This window comes from Natrix helvetica (assembly GCF_964273705.1).
Source record: "Natrix helvetica genome assembly, chromosome: 3".
NCBI classification, from domain to species: Eukaryota; Metazoa; Chordata; class Lepidosauria; order Squamata; family Natricidae; genus Natrix; species Natrix helvetica.
In genome coordinates, this window is record NC_138549.1 from 156914370 (window position 1) to 156933042 (window position 18673).

General features: G+C 44.0%; 1 protein-coding gene across 5 annotated transcripts in view; it reads right to left on the reverse strand.

Moving 5' to 3' along the window:
• The window catches only part of SALL4 (spalt like transcription factor 4), a 37618-nt gene that overhangs the window by 4336 nt on the left and 14609 nt on the right, over nucleotides 1-18673 (reverse strand). For all 5 annotated transcript variants that reach the window (XM_081949665.1, XM_081949664.1, XM_081949666.1 and 2 more), the window contains exons 2-3: nucleotides 7188-9674; nucleotides 86-387 (exon numbers count right to left, since the gene is read on the reverse strand). In XM_081949665.1, coding sequence (XP_081805791.1) covers nucleotides 86-387; nucleotides 7188-9674 — 2789 coding nt within the window. The remainder of the gene's footprint in view (nucleotides 1-85; nucleotides 388-7187; nucleotides 9675-18673) is intronic.

Sequence of the window (18673 nt, forward strand, 5' to 3'; positions counted from 1 at the left end):
CCCTATCTTATAATATCTACAACAACCTAAGGCCTATCGTGAAGAAGGAGCTGAACCTACGTATCGTTGCCTTCAAATGGCTCACCTTGAGATTCCCCTTTGTGGTAAAAGCTCTTCCACAGATGGTGCACGCAAACGGCTTTTCCCCTGTGTGAGTCCGCTCGTGGATCTGAAGAGCACTTGCCGAAGAGAAGTTCTTACCACACGTAGTGCAGATATGCTGCTTAGCTGTACGGCGATGGGGTGGCACCAGTAGAGGAGGCACACTGGGTGATAATGCAGGAGGGGCAATAAAATGGCTGGTGCTAATGGGGCGATCGCTAGACATCTCCATTTTTATGAGAGCCGGTGGTGCTCTGATAAATGATGGGGGAATGCTGCTCCGGCCTGAAAAACAAAAAGATAAAAGGTGTGTTGATGTATTGTTTATACCACAAGTTTCATAAAAAGTCTCCAAGCCGAATTTTTATTATTCAAACAAATAACTGAGTGAATAGGAACAAGTCAAACTGAGAGAAGAAAAGACCTGATGGAGATGAAAATAATTTAGGAATTTGTGGGGTGAAGACTTGAGGCGTACATAGATAATCCTGGACGTATGACCGCAACTGGAACCAGAACTTCCATCGCTAAGTCATGTGGTTGTTAAATGAGTCACGCCCAGTTTACCACCTGTTTTGCTGTAGTTGTTAAACAAATCACATGATTTTTAAGTGAATCTGGCTTCCCCCATTGATCTTGCTTGTCAGAAGCCCCCTGAGAAAGTCACAAATGGCAATAGTGACACCCTGGGATGTAGCAAATGTGGTAGATATATGTTATGGCCCACCGGCAGCCAGCAAAGCTGGCAGCAGAGTCAGACAGTGAGAAGATTGGGAGGAACATGGACCAGTCCAGCTCAGACTAGGGCTCTGTGTCGGAGGCAGAGAGGGAGCTAGACAGCAGTGAGGAAGAGGAACAGCTGGAGCTTGTTCCCAGTATGCATATAGGTGCTAATTACCATCTTTAAAGCGCTCCATGGCTCAGGACCTAGGTACTTGCGGGATCGCATCCTACCACACACTTCCCTGCGACCGATTCGCTCTCACAGGGAAGGACTCCGCCTAGGAGTAGAGCCTTCTCTGTGATGGGCCCAACCCTCTGGAATGACCTCCCCCCCCTGAAAGACTGAAGACTCAGCTGTTCCGATTAGCCGGCCTGGCCCATTCATAGCTTATTCTACCTCCTGGCAGATATTTTAATTGGGTATTTTTAGGGTTATTTAAATATTGTTTTTAACTGCTCTGCTTTTTGTACAGTTTCTTATTGCCTCCTCTTTTATGTTTGTATTTATGTTTGTATTTTCTATCTATTGATGTGTTTTATCTGACTGTACACCGCCCCGAGTCCCTTTGGGGAGAGGGGGCGGTATAAAAGTCTAAATAAAAGTAAAAAAGTAAAGTAAATATGCGCAGAGCTGCCAGAAGACATGAACAATTAAAAAAGCAGGGTCGACAGGAGTAGAGCCCCACCTTGGAGGTGATTGGCCCCTCCCATAGGAAACAAAAGAGGAGCAAGTGGGGAGTGGGCTTTTGCAAGAAACAATTCATTCATTCAGTCGTTTCAAGAGTGGAAAGTTCTGTTTGTGACTATAAGAGACTCTGTGCCAAGTTTTGCCATGCCGTGTTTGGAAACTAGTTATTTGGCACCTTGCCAAATGAGATAAGGTTCAGGTTAATAAATATTCCTCTGTAAGACTGTTTGCTAAGTCTTGCAGACTGTGAATGAAAAAGATTCACAGTTGTGTAAATAAAAGGGTTTTTGCCAGAACCAAGACTCTGCTTCTTGCTTTTTAAGGAAGCCTGGGTCACAACAATATATGACAATTGCCAAATACTCAGATTTTGATTCAGCTGCAGAAGTGCAAAGGCTCATCAGAAGTCCCTTTTCTTCAGGATCATCATAACTTTGAACAGTTGCTAAATGAGTGGTTGTAAGTTGAGGAATACCTGTATAATTTGATAGTACGGGGTATGCAGTTATCCCAGCAAAGCCCTTCGATGGAACAGGCTGTGATGTCAAACCCTGAGAGGCTGGCATCTTTTCTCCTTTCCCCAAGGTCATCCAGACATTACTTTCATCCCTTAGTTGCCCCAATGCACTTTAGATGGGGCTTCACTTGAAAATCTCTCAAAAGCCTTAGTTGGCTCATAATACAGCAGTGGAAAGCATTTATGGGCATGCCTCAGTATGCTTATCTAGTATCTTTGCAAGCCACACTGGTTGCCGGTTTGCTTCTGGAGTGCAATTCAAGATGCTAGTTACAACCTGTAAAGTCTCTGTCAACATTCCAAGTAATACACCCATAGCAAACAGAACTCTAAGGCAGGTGGATTCCTCAAAGAACAGTTTTATTTGGAGATATCATATTGGCACAGACTGGTGAAAACCAACTCTGAGAGTTCCCACGGTTTTCACCTAATTAAAAAGTGAAAGTTTCCCTTTCCCCCAAACAATAAGTCACATCATCCAATCTAGGTGCTAGCCAGTTGCTAGGTAACATCACTCCTCCTCTGTTCAGCCACCTGTGCTGGAACGTCCTTGGTTCCCAGGAGAAACTATTTTGTTTTGGCTATAAACTATCTCTATTCCCCCCTCCCTATCCTTCTGCTCCAGTGTGGCAACACTAAAACTTCAAAAATGGCCTCAGTCAGACCAGCTTCAGAGTTGACAGTCTTTGTGGCATAGGTTACGGGTAGTTCTCGACTTACTACCACAACTGAGCCCCAAATTTCTGTTGTTAAGTGAGACATTTGTTTAAGTGAGTTTTACCCCATTTTACGAACTTCTTTGCCACATTTGTTAAGTGAATCATGGCAGTGGATAGTAACACACTTGTTAAGTGAATGTGACTTCCCCATTGACTTTGCTTGTCAGAAGGTTTCAAAAGGGAAATCACATGACCTTAGGACACAGCAACGGTCATAAGTATGAACCAATTGCCAAGCATCTGAATTTTGATCACATGAATATGGGGATCCTGCAAAGGTTTTAACTGTGAAAAATGGACTTAAGTCACTTTTTTTCAGTGCTGTTGCAACTTTGAACGATCACCAAATGAATTGTTAAGTCAAGGACTATTTGTACTTGAGGAATTGCCTCTCTCCCATGGATTTTACCCAGTTGGCATATGCCACCAAGGTTGGTATACTGGGAGTGCTTTCAATTAAACAATATCCTCTGTCAACTCAAGAAACCTTTGGGAAGGAGTTCCCATCTCCCTGAAATCAGGGGTGGCTACTACAGGTTCGCCTGAGTTCGGGAGAACCCGTAACTAACATTATGGCCAGTTTAGAGAAATCCTACCCCTGGCTGGCCCTGCCCACCCCACCCTGCCCCTCCCAGAAGTATCCACATAGCCTGTTTTGGATGTGAGGTAAGTGCCGGGCGTGACGGAGGTTTGGGGAGGGGGAAAATGGACTCCAGAAGTTCTGGAAGGCGGGAAATAGGAGGCAGTTTTCGCCCTCACAGAGGCTCAAGGAAAGCCTCGGGAGCCTGGGGAATGTGTAAAGCCCCCCCCCAGCAGTGCAGGAGGCCAACTAGGCCACGCCCTGGCAGCATAACTAGGTCCTGAGGCTTTAAAAAAAATCAAAAGCAATAGGAGTAATCTAATTTAATCTAATTTTCCATAAGGTGGGTGTCACAGCAGAGAAGGTACCTTGTTTCCCTGAAAATAAGACCTCCCCGGATAATAAGCCCAATCGGGCTTTTGAGTGCATGCGCTAAAATAATCCCTCCCCTGAAAACAAGCCCTCCCCCAAAATATTGCAACACAACAGCAGCCACGAGGTGACCACGCTGGCCACCTCCTGCACCTCAAAAGTAATAAGACCTCCCCGAAAATAAGGCCAAGCGCTTATTTCGGGGGTCAAAAGAAAATAAGACCCCTGTCCTATTTTCAGGAAAACACAGTAGCTCTCTCGGGGACCCACCAAATATAGGTCATAACTGATGATTCCCACAAATATTAATCATGCAGGTTTTTAACAGCTGGACCATGTTTCTGAGTACTCCACAGTAGCCTAATTTTTTTTTCTAAACCGAGAAAGCCACAATTCACATTTCACATGGCTAGGTTCAGTACAGGGCACTTAATCCAGTCATCTGAATGGTAGCCAGGAATTGAGCAAGGACTAGGGAGGCCCCAGCCAGCCAGCCATAAAGTTCCGTTTACCTCAGCATAATAGATGGCAAACTAAATCTGCTCAATTTTACAACTATAATTTGGGCCCTGATTTTCACACAAACTATTTCAGCTGTTCAAGAAAAAAGTTGGGGGAAGGGGGAGTGGTAGGAAAAAGCAAACAGATAATTTGAATCGATGTGTCATTTTTAAATTAGTGGACTCTCTGAAATGCCCATTCATTTCTCATGTTTCAACAGGCAAATTACTGGGTTCACACTAGACGGGTCCGGTTGGGTACATTAGATTCAGTTCAAATTGAAAAATCAAGGGGGTTCAAAACTTCACTGCAAATTCCTTTTCTGAACAGATCTGAATAGTAACTGAATTTACTTGGAAGCACTTAATTGGATCTGACCATTGGATCTGAATCAAATAAACTTACTCAGAAAAATCAGTTCTAATGGAAATTCAAACTTCGAATCCAATCTTAACAGAACTCTAGTTCACAAATCATGCCAAGTCATAGTTTGTTTGATTATGGTTAGCTGAATGGATACTTTTGACTGGATTCACTAACAATAAGTTATAAACCATATCTTACAATCAGGGGTGGGTTGCTGTTGGCATTATTGCCAGTTCGGTGCATGCAAAAATTGTGCTCTGTGCGCGAGCACATTGACACATAAAAAGGTCTGCGCATGCGCAGAACGTTAAAAAAAGGGGGGGGAATAATTTCTGCAATGAAATTTAACGCTGCCGGTTCCAGCGACCCAGGCCGCCAAACCACTACCGGAAGGAACCCACCTCTGCTTACAATCCATAATCGTTAAGTTGGCACTTGAGTCTCTAAACCAAATCCAAGCAAACCTCATCATGGCTTAGCATGCTGTATGAACCCAGCCACTGTTTACACTTAAGAACGTATATTTTTCAGATATGAGTATATTAGTTACCAAGCAAACTGTACACATTAGAGGGCAGAAGAATAGCTACATATCCTATTTTACAGAGGATAATTTTCTTTTGGCAGGGCTGTTATTCTTTATGTGAAGGACTGCCTGCCAGCTAAGTCTAGTTAAAGAGAGAACAGGAAGACTCTTGCAATTCACCATCAACATTTAGCAGCCAAATGCCAGATGCAGCTGGTGAACAGATCAACATCTTCAGCCTGGTGTGAAACATAAGAACATGGTGTATAAATTAGAGCCCATACAATTCTGCTTTTGCTCTTTTGGGTGGGTGCATTTCCTTTTTTTGGGGGGGAGGGGTGATGCATAAAAGGCTCTCCTTCAGAAACAAGACAAGATTCCTACTTTGATTTATAATTCTGTATCATTTAGTGCAAGAAGCCAGCCTTCAACAGGATGTTGTTTGGATAATGTGATCACAGCTCCCATTCCATCAAGAAAAATTGGAGTTAAATAATTCAAAACAGTGATATGATGCCAAGTTGAGTAGCAGTACTTTCCCACTTGTTCCAAAGGTTTATTTTAAGTGATTTTAAGTAATCAGATGTAAAAGAAAACTAGAAATAAAGTGTTTTCTTGCCTAGGAAATAAATTCACATTTGCCTGTCATTCATAAAGTGAATTATGTATATAATTACTGTATGTATATATATTAATTATACTTTGTCTAGCTACATTCAGTGGTGGGATTCAGCCAGTTCGCATCACTTTGGGAGAACCGGTTGTTAACTTTCTGAGCAGTTTGATGAACTGGTTGTTGGAAGAAATCATTAGATCATTAGAAGACAGGCTTAAGATACAGAAGGATCTTGACAAACTTGAACATTGGGCACTATCTAATAAAATGAAATTCAATGGTGAAAAGAGTAAGGTTCTACATTTAGGCAACAAAAACGGAATGCACAGGTACAGTATAAGTGGTACCTTGCTCAGTAGTAGTAACTGTGAGAGGGATCTTGGAGTCCTAGTGGACAACCATTTAAATATGAGCCAGCAGTGTGCAGCAGCTGCCAAAAAAGCCAACACAGTTCTAGGCTGCATCAACAGAGGGATAGAATCAAGATCACGTGAAGTGTTAATACCACTTTATAATGCCTTGGTAAGGCCACACTTGGAATACTGCATTCAGTTCTGGTCGCCACGATGTAAAAAAGATGTGGAGACTCTAGAAAGAGTGCAGAGAAGAGCAACAAAGATAATTAGGGGACTGGAGACTAAAACATATGAAGAACGGTTGCAGGAACTAGGTATGTCTAGCTTAAGAGAAAGAAGGACTAGGGGAGACATGATAGCAGTGTTCCAATATCTCAGGGGTTGCCACAAAGAAGAGGGAGTCAAACTATTCTCCAAGGCACCTGAGGGTAGAACAAGAAGTAATGGGTGGAAACTAATCAAGGAGAGAAGCAACTTAGAACTGAGGAGAAACTTCCTGACAGTTAGAACAATTAATCAGTGGAACAGCTTGCCTCCAGAAGTTGTGAATGCCCCAACACTGGAAGTCTTTAAGAAGATGTTGGATAGCCATCTGTCTGAAACGGTATAGGGTTTCCTGCCTAGGCAGGGGGTTGGACTAGAAGACCTCCAAGGTCCCTTCCAACTCTACTATTGTATTAGGGCAGAGAACCGGTTGTTAAATTATTTGAACCCCACCACTGGCTATGCTGACTTCAGATTTAATATTGCTGCCCCTGAAAATCATGGCACAAGGGAAGGAAGGGAACAATACAGCCATGAAACCAAGATAGGTACTGATTACGATCTCACCTCTTTGGTGAGAGCTACGGAATTGTTCCTAGGTTTCAAGAGCAATCGATTTTGATCAGATAGTCAAGTGTCATTTTTCACAGTCAATATTCCTCAAATATTAGGTACTAGAGAAAAATATGGCCTATGGGGTGATGAATGGAACTCAGATTTATGAAGTAACATTTTCTGATCTAAGAGATTGGCTATCCTAGCATAGACTACAAACATTTAGCTCCATCCATGTATGAAAAAGAGAATTAATTTCACAGTCATTGCTAGGATCTTTGCTTCCCTTTAAAGTGACTCACCATATTCTCCATTTTGGAAGTATAACCCAGGTTCCTCTTTGATGACTTTTCGACCAATGTTGCCGTATGTTAGATCCAAAGCCCGTTCTCTTTCTGTAGGTGTGACTTCAGGACCTTCAGCCTTACTTCCCACTATTCCGTCTTCTTGGATACTAAAACACGGTGACTTTGATCTGATGCTCTCTGCTTGACTGTTGGTTGGAGACATGGCCAGGAAGGAAGTCGATTCAGAGGTGATGGGGCTACGGCTACCGTTTTGATAGTCCATATCACCTGCCACTGAGGAAGATTCATTGGTCATGCCGTCGCTCTCTGCAGATCCATTATCACTCGACTTCAAACTGCTCTGTCGCTGCAAAGTCAAAGCCGAATTCACCATCTTCATATGGTTTTCTAGTGCTGAAATACTGGCAGAAACAGATGTTGAGGGATCAGCTTGAACGTTGCAAGATTTAGAAGAATGGTTTGGGCCCTTGGGTGATTCCAAGTCTTCATCCATTTCCATGCTTTCGTTGATCTCTAAGCAGCAGGGATCTCCGTTGTTCTCAGCTGAAGTAGCCTCCGTGTCGTTATTATCATGGGTGTTTTCTGCCACTAGGGTATTGGGAATCTGCCCTCCCATATGCATGCGAATGTGCTGCTGTAGCACCACTGCGTTGGTAAATTTCTTTTGGCAGATGGGACAGGAGTGCTGCATCTTCAGGGGAGTATTCGCCCGGTGCACGCCGTAGTGTGTTTTGAGGTTGCCTTTGGTGGAAAAAGCACGGCCACAAATCTTGCACTTGAAGGGCCTCTCTCCCGTGTGAGTGCGGTAATGCATTTTGAGGGAGCTCTGGCAACTGAGAACCCTATGGCAGATCAAGCACTCATTGGGGTCAGTGGTGGCTTTGTCAATGTTCTCCACCAGCTGCTGGAGCTTTGTGGTTTCAGAGCCTTGCTCACCAACCCGGCATCCGTAGAAAGCGCTTCCACTGCAGCCAGCCTGCGGAGAGCTCTGGTTCTGCTCAGCTCCCGATTCCTGACTGGCCGGACCCGGTGAAGAATCTCCTTCACTTTCTGGAGAAGGCCTAGGCTGGGCATCGGTTAGAAGTGTATTGGTGATGGGGGTGGAAGTGTTTGGTGGCGGCAAGGCCGAGTCTACGGAGCCCGGCAGGTGGGTCAAAATAGGTTTGGAATCCACAATGAGATTCGATTCATCCAGTGGGACAGACATGCCATAAGGTATGCCGGTGCTGGTGGGCACGTTATCTAGGTGTTCAGGCACAGGGTAAGGATTCATTTTGATGTGAGGGTATTTGTCTTTATGCCGCTGGAAATGCACTTTCAGGTTGCCCTTGGTGGTGAAACGATTGCCACAGATGTTGCACTTGTAGGGCCTCTCCCCGGTGTGGGAACGCAGGTGGATCTGCAGGGCGCTGTCGTTGCCAAAGACTTTGCCGCAAAACTTGCACTTGTGTTTGAAGAAGGACTCCTCCTGGCTCAGTTTACTTTCAGAGACGCTCACATTGGCTACTTTGCCTTTCCCCTTCTTTGAGGGGTCGCTGGCTGGGGAGACAGTGGAAAGGGGATTCTGGAAGATGGCCGAGCTGGAGGATTGAGGTAGCAAAGGGCTCAGGAAGCGAGACATGGAACCCGGCAAGCTTCGACCCACATCAGGCTTCAAGGCCAGGGCAGGGGCAATTCCCCCAGCCACCGAGACGGCTGTCGGAATAGCGATATTTGAATGAGGTAGTTTGCCTTGCTTCAAAGATTCCAGGGATAGGCTTGGATTCCCAGCTTTCTGTCCAATTAAAGCAACAGCAGCCGACAGCTGCTGGGACATATGAGCCCCCAAAGCTTTGAGGGGTTCTGCAGCAGCAACGGAGGGATGTAGGACATGGGGGGCCATCATGGCAATTTGGATGCGGATCTGCTCTGTCAGCTGAAGCTGCTGGAGTTGCTGCTGCTGTAGGCACATCAACTGCTCCAGGATCATTGGGATGGCACTGAGGCCAGCCGTGGAAGGAGGGAGAGACTCTGAGGTACACTGGTTGACAGCCACTTTAGTGCCATGTATAGTTTGCAAAGTCACATTAGTGTTGGGTACTTTGGGTTTGGGGAGGAAGCTTAGCCCTTGAGTTGCAGAGGCAATGGAGGGTTCTGTTTTTAGATATGTCACTCCTGAAGGTTGAGATCCAGATTTCTCTTCTCTCTTTTCTGCCGAAGGTGGGCAGCTCTTTAGGTGACTCTCCTCAGCCAGCCTACCATCCATTTGGCCGGTTGGAAAAGTCTCCCCAGAGCTGTTGGGGAAGGCTTCTAAGGGCACTGCCCCTTCACTGTCATTCATGATGAGGACAGGTGGTGTTTTAGTGCAATTTTTCTTATGCTCGATGAGTTCGGTGAGGTCAAAGAACTCGGCACAGCATTTCTCACAGACATGGGTTTCTTCAGTCCGACATCTTTTGGCATTCATTTCACCTCTGTCACCTGGGGTATCCTGTGGACTTCCTGGAAAGACATCAGAAAGAGAGAAAAGATCTGAGTGGAATGACACCACGGATCGGAAAAGCAAGAGTCCTTCATGGGATGACCTTGCAACAGGAGTCTCCAACTGTGGCAACTTTTAAGACTTGTGGACTTCAACTCCCAGAATTCCTCAGCCAGCCAGCCATGACTGGCTGAGGAATTCTGGGAGTTGAAGTCCACAAAGCTTAAAGTTGCCATGGTTTGAGACCCCTGGCTTGCAGGATTGAAACACACAGGAATGGGGACAGTCTTTGTCCAGTCTCTATGACTGCTATAGTTTAAAGCAACTTGTGAAATATCCTAGGACAGGGGTCTCCAAAGTTGCCAACTTTTAAGGCTTGTGGACTCCAATTCTTCATGGCTGGCTGAGGAATTCTGGGAGTTGAAGTCCACAAGCCTTAAAATTGCCAAGTTTAGAGACCCCTGTCCTAGGGCAAAGACAAAGTTGGTGAAACTAAGATGGGGGACTTGCTTTCCAGGTCACTAATGGCTTCACATCGTTTTGATTTCCCAGCGTTTGGATCTCTAGGTGGTTCTTGACTTGCAACCATTTGTTCAGTGAAGTTACAACAGCACTGAAAAAAGTGACTATAACCGGTTTTCACACTTATGAGCATTGCTGCATCCTCATGGTCACATGATCAAAGTTTGGATAATCAGCAACATATATTTATAACAGTTGCCCTGTCCCAGGGTCATGTGATCACCATTTGTAACCTTTTTGGTCGGTTTCTGACAAGCAGACAATGGGGGAAGCCAGACTTGCTTAACAACATGATCCACTTAACAACTGTAGTGATCTGCTTAGCAACTGTGGCAAAAAGGTCATAAAATGAGGAGCAACTCACTTAACAACTGTCTCACTTAGCAACAAATGTTAGGCTGAATTGTGGTCGCAAGGTGAGGATTAATTGTGGTATGGCTTATCAAGTAGCTATGTGCTCAGGAGAACAGCTAGGATGGTCTTTACCAATTTGAACATTTCCAGATTTATTGGGATTGTAGAAATTCCCATTAGCCTGGATAGACTCCTCCAGCTGGGGATTCTGGAGCTTGCCATCCATTGCTTCTTTAAGAAGAAATTGGACAACCATTTGTCAGAAATGCTATAGGCCATGGGGTCTCCAGCTCAAGCAGGGGGTTGGACTAGAAGATCTCCCTTTCAAATCTGTATTTTTGTCACGATCTCCTGCTGGAGCAGGGGGTTGGACTAGATGACCTCCAAGGTCCCTTCCAACTCTTATTCTATGATTCTATGATATTATGTATGCTAAGAAACCCATATAATAAGGCACTGCAATAATTTCAGTTAGTTTTTCTTTGACGGCTCCCCCGTGTGGCAAAATTAATATTTTCATTATCAGGAGATGGCTGAAAAATCTGTCCTCAAACTGATAGAATGGCTATCGAAGGGGGAAATGCTCATAAGAAAGGATGGCTGCGTGAAACTGTAAATAGGCTAATATCTTGAACTGACTGACATTGGAAGAGCACTAAACAAATGGTGCTCAACTTACAGCCATTTCTTTAGTGATTGTTTGAAGTTAAAACTGCACTGAAAAAAAGTGATTTGCAACCAGTCCTCCCACTTACAACTGTGGCAGCCTCCCCACAGTTACGTACTCAGGTGCTTGTCAACCAGCATGCATTTATTATGGTTGCAGCATCCCGGAGTCTTGTTGATCATCATTTGTGACCTCCCAGCTGGATTCCGACAAGCAAGGTGTAGCTGGATTTGCTTAATGACTGAATGATCTTAAATGCAGCCATCTGCTTAACAACCGTAGCAAAAAAAGGTCATAAAATTGGACGCAACTCACTCAACAGCTGCCTTGTTGGGCAATGGGAATTCTGGAAGTTCCCAATGGTCATCTTAATTTGAGGACTACCTGATTGTACAATGAAGATGTGTTGTTCTTAGCAGAAATGCTGTGGCAATAAAATCTCTTCTTTTACATTAAAATTCACAATTAATGAAGTTGCAAGGAATGACTGGGTAGGCATCTTTCCCTGTTTTGTAAGCTATTAGAGGAATAAAATACAGTGTTTTTAGTGTGGGAAAAACTCATGGAGGGCACATTAAGAAGTGGGAAGGCAAATGAAACAGAGTGTTTTGCACCTTATATGCAACACTTTGTGCAGTAGTATTTTTTTCACTGATACCAGAACTGACTAGTAAATAACCAATTTCATTGTATACATGATGTACAACGACAATAAAGGCTATACTATAATAGTAGCAAGCACATAATGCAAGACAATGCGCTATGCAATGCTAACCACAGCAGACCCTCCCAAAGATAATTATAATTTTGTGTTTATTTGGGTCTTTCTCAGAGGTTCTTTTTCTCATTCTCAGATGTGTTTTGGTTTGTTTATGAGAAATGTAAAACTGAGGGAATGAAGTAAGGTGGTTGAGATGTAGACTGTGTGAATTCATTCTTTAGTCTCATTTGGCTTGCAAAACACAGCACCATTATTTCAGCAACCGAGTGTCGCCTTCACCTTGGAAGACTTGCTTACACCCTTGCTTGTACTCCAGCAAACTGAGATTCCACTGTTTCCTATTTTACTAGCAGAAGCACCGTCAACCCACAGTTCACAAGTAGCTCCCTAGCTGCTATAACAGTGTTTCTCAAACCAACAGTTCCAAGAAGGATCCACACCCATTTGCGCCACTCAGGTGACCTCTTGACACAGGTAAAACTTCCAGGTGACCTTAATGAACTTTCTAAAATGATGCAAATGACCAGCTGTCTGCAAGGAGCATAAAACCTTCCATTTCCCACCATCCAGTCAGAACTGAAGATGCTTATTGAATGAGAAGCAAAATGTCATCCAAGAAAAAAAAAACAAAAAGTCCATTTGCCTCTCGGAACAGCACTTGTGGGACAACTATGACCTGGATGACTGAGAATCTCCATAGACAGTGTTTCTCAACCTTGGCATCTTGAAGATGTCAGAACTTCAACTCCCAGAATTCCCTGGCTTGTTATGCTGGGTGGGGAATTCTGGATGTTGAAGTGCACACATTGCCAACATGCCAAGGCTGAGAAACATTATGCCATAGCATGGGAGTGCAAACCCAGGGGCTGGATCTGGCCCATGGGGTGCTTAGATCTGGCCTGTGGGGCCACTCTAGAAACAGTGAAGGATTGGCCCACAGTGCCTCTGCCAGTGAAAACGGAACTCAGGAGAGCTGCACGCATCCCTCCCGGACTCCATTTTCGCTGGCAGAGGGTTGCAGGAGGCCGTCACAGCCAAAACGGAGCTTGGGAGCCTGTTTTCGCTGGCAGAGCACTTGGGCCATCACAGGTGCTGACACGAGTGATGTCAAGCTGGCCACACCCAACCTGCCCATGCCAGTGACGTGCGGTGAGGTTTATGACTGGTGAGGCACTGACACAGTGCTGGGTTTCAAATATTTTTAGACTTGTTGACTTCAACTCCCAGAATTCCACAGCCAGGCATGCTCAGTTCCAATTTAAAGCGACAGCATTTGTTTTTCTCCTTTGCTCCTTCTTTCTTTTTCTTTTTCTTCTCCTTCCCCTCCTTCCTCCCTCTCTCCCTTCCTCCCCCTCTCTCAAACACACACACACACACACAACACACACACACACACACACAGAAGTTGGATTGGACTATCTCTCCTACCCCTTCCCTCTCTCACTCACTCTCAAACAACCCCCCCCCCCAAAGTTGGATTGGATATCTTTTCCAGTGGCTTGAAAGCAGCTCCTCTGCCATCCCCCCCCCCATTCCTCTGCTGCCTTTCCCAAACACCTCCACCATTGCAAATGCAGCCTGCTGTCTGGGTGGGAAATGCCTGGAACACAATAAAGCCCACCCACCACCTCCTGCTGGCATGCTGGGGTGAGAGGAGAGGCAGAGAAGCCGGAGGGGAGCCGAGCCGAGCCTTCCAAAAGAAAGAGGCTGGGGAGAAGTGTGTGTACTACAGCATGGCTCTGCCTGGCTTCCTGCCTCCTCCTGTGGTCTCCTCAGTGCTCGCTTGTGCTCTCCCTCCCCAAGTGTAGTTTGATTGCAGATGGAGCCACGTTGCCTTTTCAAACTTGTAATCAGTGAAGCTGGGCTAGATTTTTATATAGTTTTATCTAGCTGTGTGTGTGAGAGAGAGAAATGAATGGGGAGGAAGTCACTACACTTGGGGAGGGAGAGCACCAGTGAGGTTAAGCAGAGTTGATTGCAGGTGGAGCCACGTTGCCTTTTCAAACTTGTAATCAGTGAAGCTGGGCTAGATTTTTATATACTTTTATCCAGCTGTGTGTATGTGAGAGAGAAATGAATGGGGGCCTGGGAAGGAAGTCACTACACTTGGGGAGGGAGAGCACCAGTGAGGATAAGCAGAGTCATCCACGGTGAGGCAGCAACTAGCTCAGCTTTTTCCTTTTACTTTTTTTTTCATGATGAGAGTGGTGAGACTGTGCCTCACCTGCCTCACCTGACTGCACGTCACTGGCCCATGCCCATTCTCCCCCCCCCAGGTCAAACACAACCCTAATGTAGCCCTCAATGAAATCGAGTTTGACACCCCTGCCATAGCATGTATAACTCCATAATGACTGATCGAATTTTTTGTTTACATTCCTGATGGCAAAACAAGGGACAAAAAAACTATTTTAAAACAAGCAATTCCTTTCCAAAACCCCAATACTTCTACCTAAATGGATCGAAATGTTGATGTCACTACATTATAACCCTCAAAGAGAAAACATTTAATGTCAATGAAAACTCAATCATCCAGGCCAAACGTATCTTTAAAAAAAGATTAAAACCATGGGCATGTCGCCACGATTTTAATCTTTTTTTAGATATCAGAATACAGTCCTCAACACTAAATGTTTGCTTGCTTCTGCAGGCAAATGATCACAGGGTTCTTCCTATGCTCCTACCTACTTTTCCAACCTTTTACCTTTTTTTTGAATCATCAGTGTTCTTGCTTTTCTATTTATAAGTTCCAGTAAAACATAAGTCACAACTGGTGGCAGCATCAAGCCACTTTGGCTGATCTTGGAATAGCTGGACCTGATTAGTACTTGAAAAGGAGGCCACTGACAAATCCCCCAAAAAGTAAACTGGACAGAGAATTTAAATAAAAAATGTTCCAGAAGGTGACAATGTCAAATTAAGAAGAAGTTGGATAACCACTTGTCTGAAGTGGTGTAGGGTTTCCTGTCTAGGTAGGGGGTTGGACTGGAAGACCTCCAAGGTCCCTTCCAACTCTGTTATTCTATTCTAAATCACCTCTGAAATGCTGTCAAGAAAACTGTATGGACACACCCGTGAAGTGAGCGTGAATTAAATTCAATAAAAGGAGACTTTATTTTTACCTTAAGGCAGTGTGATTCAAAGTATAGCTTGTGGAAGCCCATCACATGGTCTGACATAGGCTCCAGATGTTGCTGGGCCACAGAACCCAATCCCTGCTTCCCCACCCCCACCCCAAATGTAGCTCAATCGGGGTAATGGATCAGCAGCTGAACACCGGATCACCGAAAACAGATTTTCCTTTAAGTCCAATTTGCCTCTAGTCTGCTAATATACAAGGGAGTTCCACTGGGGAACCTTTCTAACCAGCATGTTTGTGCAGAGACTCATTGTTGTTATTGCACAGGGTGCATAAAATGATCCAAATAGGATCAGGAGCATTCTTAATTTTGCAATGCCTTTTGATTCATGGTTTAATTTTAAAAGCCAAATGACAAAGCTGGTGGGAAAGAAATACATGAAAATAACCACAATCATGTCTTGTTTGCTAAAAAAAAAAGTGTGAACTCCTATGCTGGGAGTAAATAGGGTAATTCACCTATTTTCTGAATCGTTATTCAGTGGTCCATGACTGCAGGAAGTACTACTTCAGCAAAACTTGGAAACCTCAACTATACGAAGGAGCAGTCTTTGAAAAGCTGTATTTTGAGATATTTGTAGTTAATCCACTAATAAAGATTGCTTTGAAGATCACTCATCAGGTTTTTTTTTTTAAAGTAAATTGTAACTTTACAGACAAAAGCAAGGCGGCCTATTATTTTTTAAAAAAATTAATTTACTTATTATAAGAGTAGACTGTTAACAATTACAAACACGTTGCACAGGTAGCTATTGTGTTCCTCCACCCACAGTTTAGCAGACACACACTGAATCATTTATACCAATAAAAGTTTTATGGAAGATATAGAAGAAACTGACGAGTTCAGCCAGAACAAGAGATTCATGTTCCTCCTACCCTAAAAAGAAAGCGGTTTGCATGTTTTAATGCCAAGGCACACAAAAATGGCTTATCACACTCAGCAGTGGAAAAAGTGGCTTTGAAACATTTCTTTGAACTCACATACCTAAAAACTCCACAGGAATATGACCCCAGGTCTTAGCGTGATCTGCAAACTCTCTTAAATTTCTTTTTCTTAACTAGAGTTCAAAATGAATGCTACAATTCAAGTGGCAGATTGCTGCCCAGATAGAAGTCTTACAGTGTTGATTGCGGAGTCCGTTTCTTGTGGGCCCAACTTCCAATCCAGCTCCCTCCCTCCTTCTCCTTGGACCTAGGGCTGACTGGAAATGCCAGTGGGGAGAGCAAAAGATGAAAAGGAAGAGGGGGGGGGAGAAAGAGTGCAAATAGAGTCATCTTTAACCTAGCAATGTCAAAAGTTTGTGCAACTGTAGGAAAGGGAAAGATCAGTGGCATGCAAAGCTTTGGGAGCCAATATTCATAATATCAGTTTTTGAGATTGTGCCATTGATGCTCTTACTAAATAGCTACAGAGAACTTCTCTTCCGATAGTGTGGATGACAACATGGACATAGCCAATGACAACCTATCTGTTTCTTAGAAGGTCAAGTCATGACATTTCTCTAGCTTCCTCCCGTACGTTTCACCACTCCAGCTTAACCATTTCATGGGTATATCCGACCATAAAATCCAAAACTTCAGCCACCCACTTTTTTAATTTTCAAAGTGTGAATATAGCAGGGGTGTCAAACTCAGGCCATCACATTGTCACGTGATATATCATGACTTTTTCCCTCTTCACTAAACTAGGGGTGGGTGAGTTTGACACCCCTGGTCTACAAGATCTATTGGGCTCAGCTAATAGATGTGAGTGTAAGATATGATGTTGGGATTTACAGTATTACAATGTCACTTTTATTTCAGCCAGAAAAATCTTGAAATGACAGATGGGGCAAGAACTCATTAGCTGTCATGGGTGTCATTAAGCACAGTTGTAGTTACACGGGTGTCAAACTGCCAACTACAGTGTCTGACCATCAACAGCTGGTTTTATCTGCGAAGCTTGGACAGAAGAACCCTAACCAAAAGGGTACCTACGGTAAAAACTCAGGGATGGAAGAAACATTTTGCCAACCCATTTCCATCCAGCTAGTTGCAATGGGTGGAATAATAAATGTCTTTGTCAAAGGAAGCAGAAAAACCAACACAACTCAAATTGCCTTCGTCTTAAAAAGATAAAGGTTCCCCTGCACATGTGTGCTAGTTGTTTCTGGCTCTAGGGGGCAGTGCTCATTTCCATTTCTAAGCCGAAGAGCCAGCGCTGTCCGAAGACGTCTCCTTGGTCATGTGGACGGCATGACTAAACACCGAAAGCGCACAGAACGCTGTTACCTTCCCAGCAAAGGTGGTTCCTATTTTTCTACTTGCATTTTTACATGCTTTCGAGCTGCCCCATTTGTTGTTATTCATAGTTGTTAAATGAATCACTGCAGTTGTTAATGACCCAGTTGTTAAGTGAATATTTGGTATATAAGATGCACCAACATTTCCATCCTCTTTTATGGGGGAAAAAGTGCATCTTATACTCCAAAAAGTACAGTAGATGCTTACAATACGAATATGTAATCACTAGCAAATCAACAAACCAGAAAGAATAAGATACTTTCGAGCTGTTAGGTTGGCAGAAGCTGGGACAAATAACAGGAACTCACTCAGTTACATGGCACTAGGGATTCGAACCACCAAACTACTGACCTTTCTGATTGACAAGCTCAGCATCTTAGCCACTGAGCCACCGTCTTAGTCTTGCTTTATGCTAAACTATGAAGCCTTCTGGTCTTCCCGTATTGTATGACCTCTGTTATAGGAGTGCCTCCTGGAACAGTTCTAAGGAAGAAGCTGAAGAGCTCCAATGAAAAAGTATTTCTCCTCATATCCGTTAAAGACGAACAGCTCTACTAAATACAGGTAGTCCTCGACTTACGACCACAATTGAGCCCCAAATTTCTGTTGCTAAGTGAGAAATTTGTTAAGTGAGTTTTGCCCCATTTGTTGTTATTCACAGTTGTTAAATGAATCACTGCAGTTGTTAATGACCCAGTTGTTAAGTCAGGATGGCTGGGGAATTCTGGGAGTTGAAGTCCACAAGTCTTAAAGTTCCCAAGTTTGGACACCCCTGTGTTAAGTGAATCTGGCTTCCCCATTGACTTTGCTTGTCAGAAGGTCTCAAAAGGCAATCACACGACCCAGGGACAGTGCAAATATGAACCAGTTGCTAAGCATTCAAATTTTAATCACGTGGCCATCGGGATGCTGCAACAGTTGTAAGTATGAAAAACAATCATTAATATTTCATGCATTATCTGGAAACCAGAGAGTATTTTCTGGCCCAAGGAGGTACTGTATTTTTCGAACTATAAGATGCACCAGAGTATAAGATGCACCAAGATTTTTAAGAGGAAAACAAGAAAAAAAAGTTTTTGCCCTCCCCAGCCCCCAGGCAGGGGGCTCCCAAACCCTCTACGCACCCCGTTTTTGCAAAGAAACACCCTGTTTTTGGCAAAAACGGGACGTGCAGAGTGGGGGTTCGGGAGGCCAGAAATGATTGTATTTGGTATATAAGATGCACCAACATTTCCATCCTCTTTTATGGGGGAAAAAGTGCATCTTATACTCCAAAAAGTACAGTAGATGCTTACTACTACAAATATGCAATCACTAGCAAATCAACAAACCA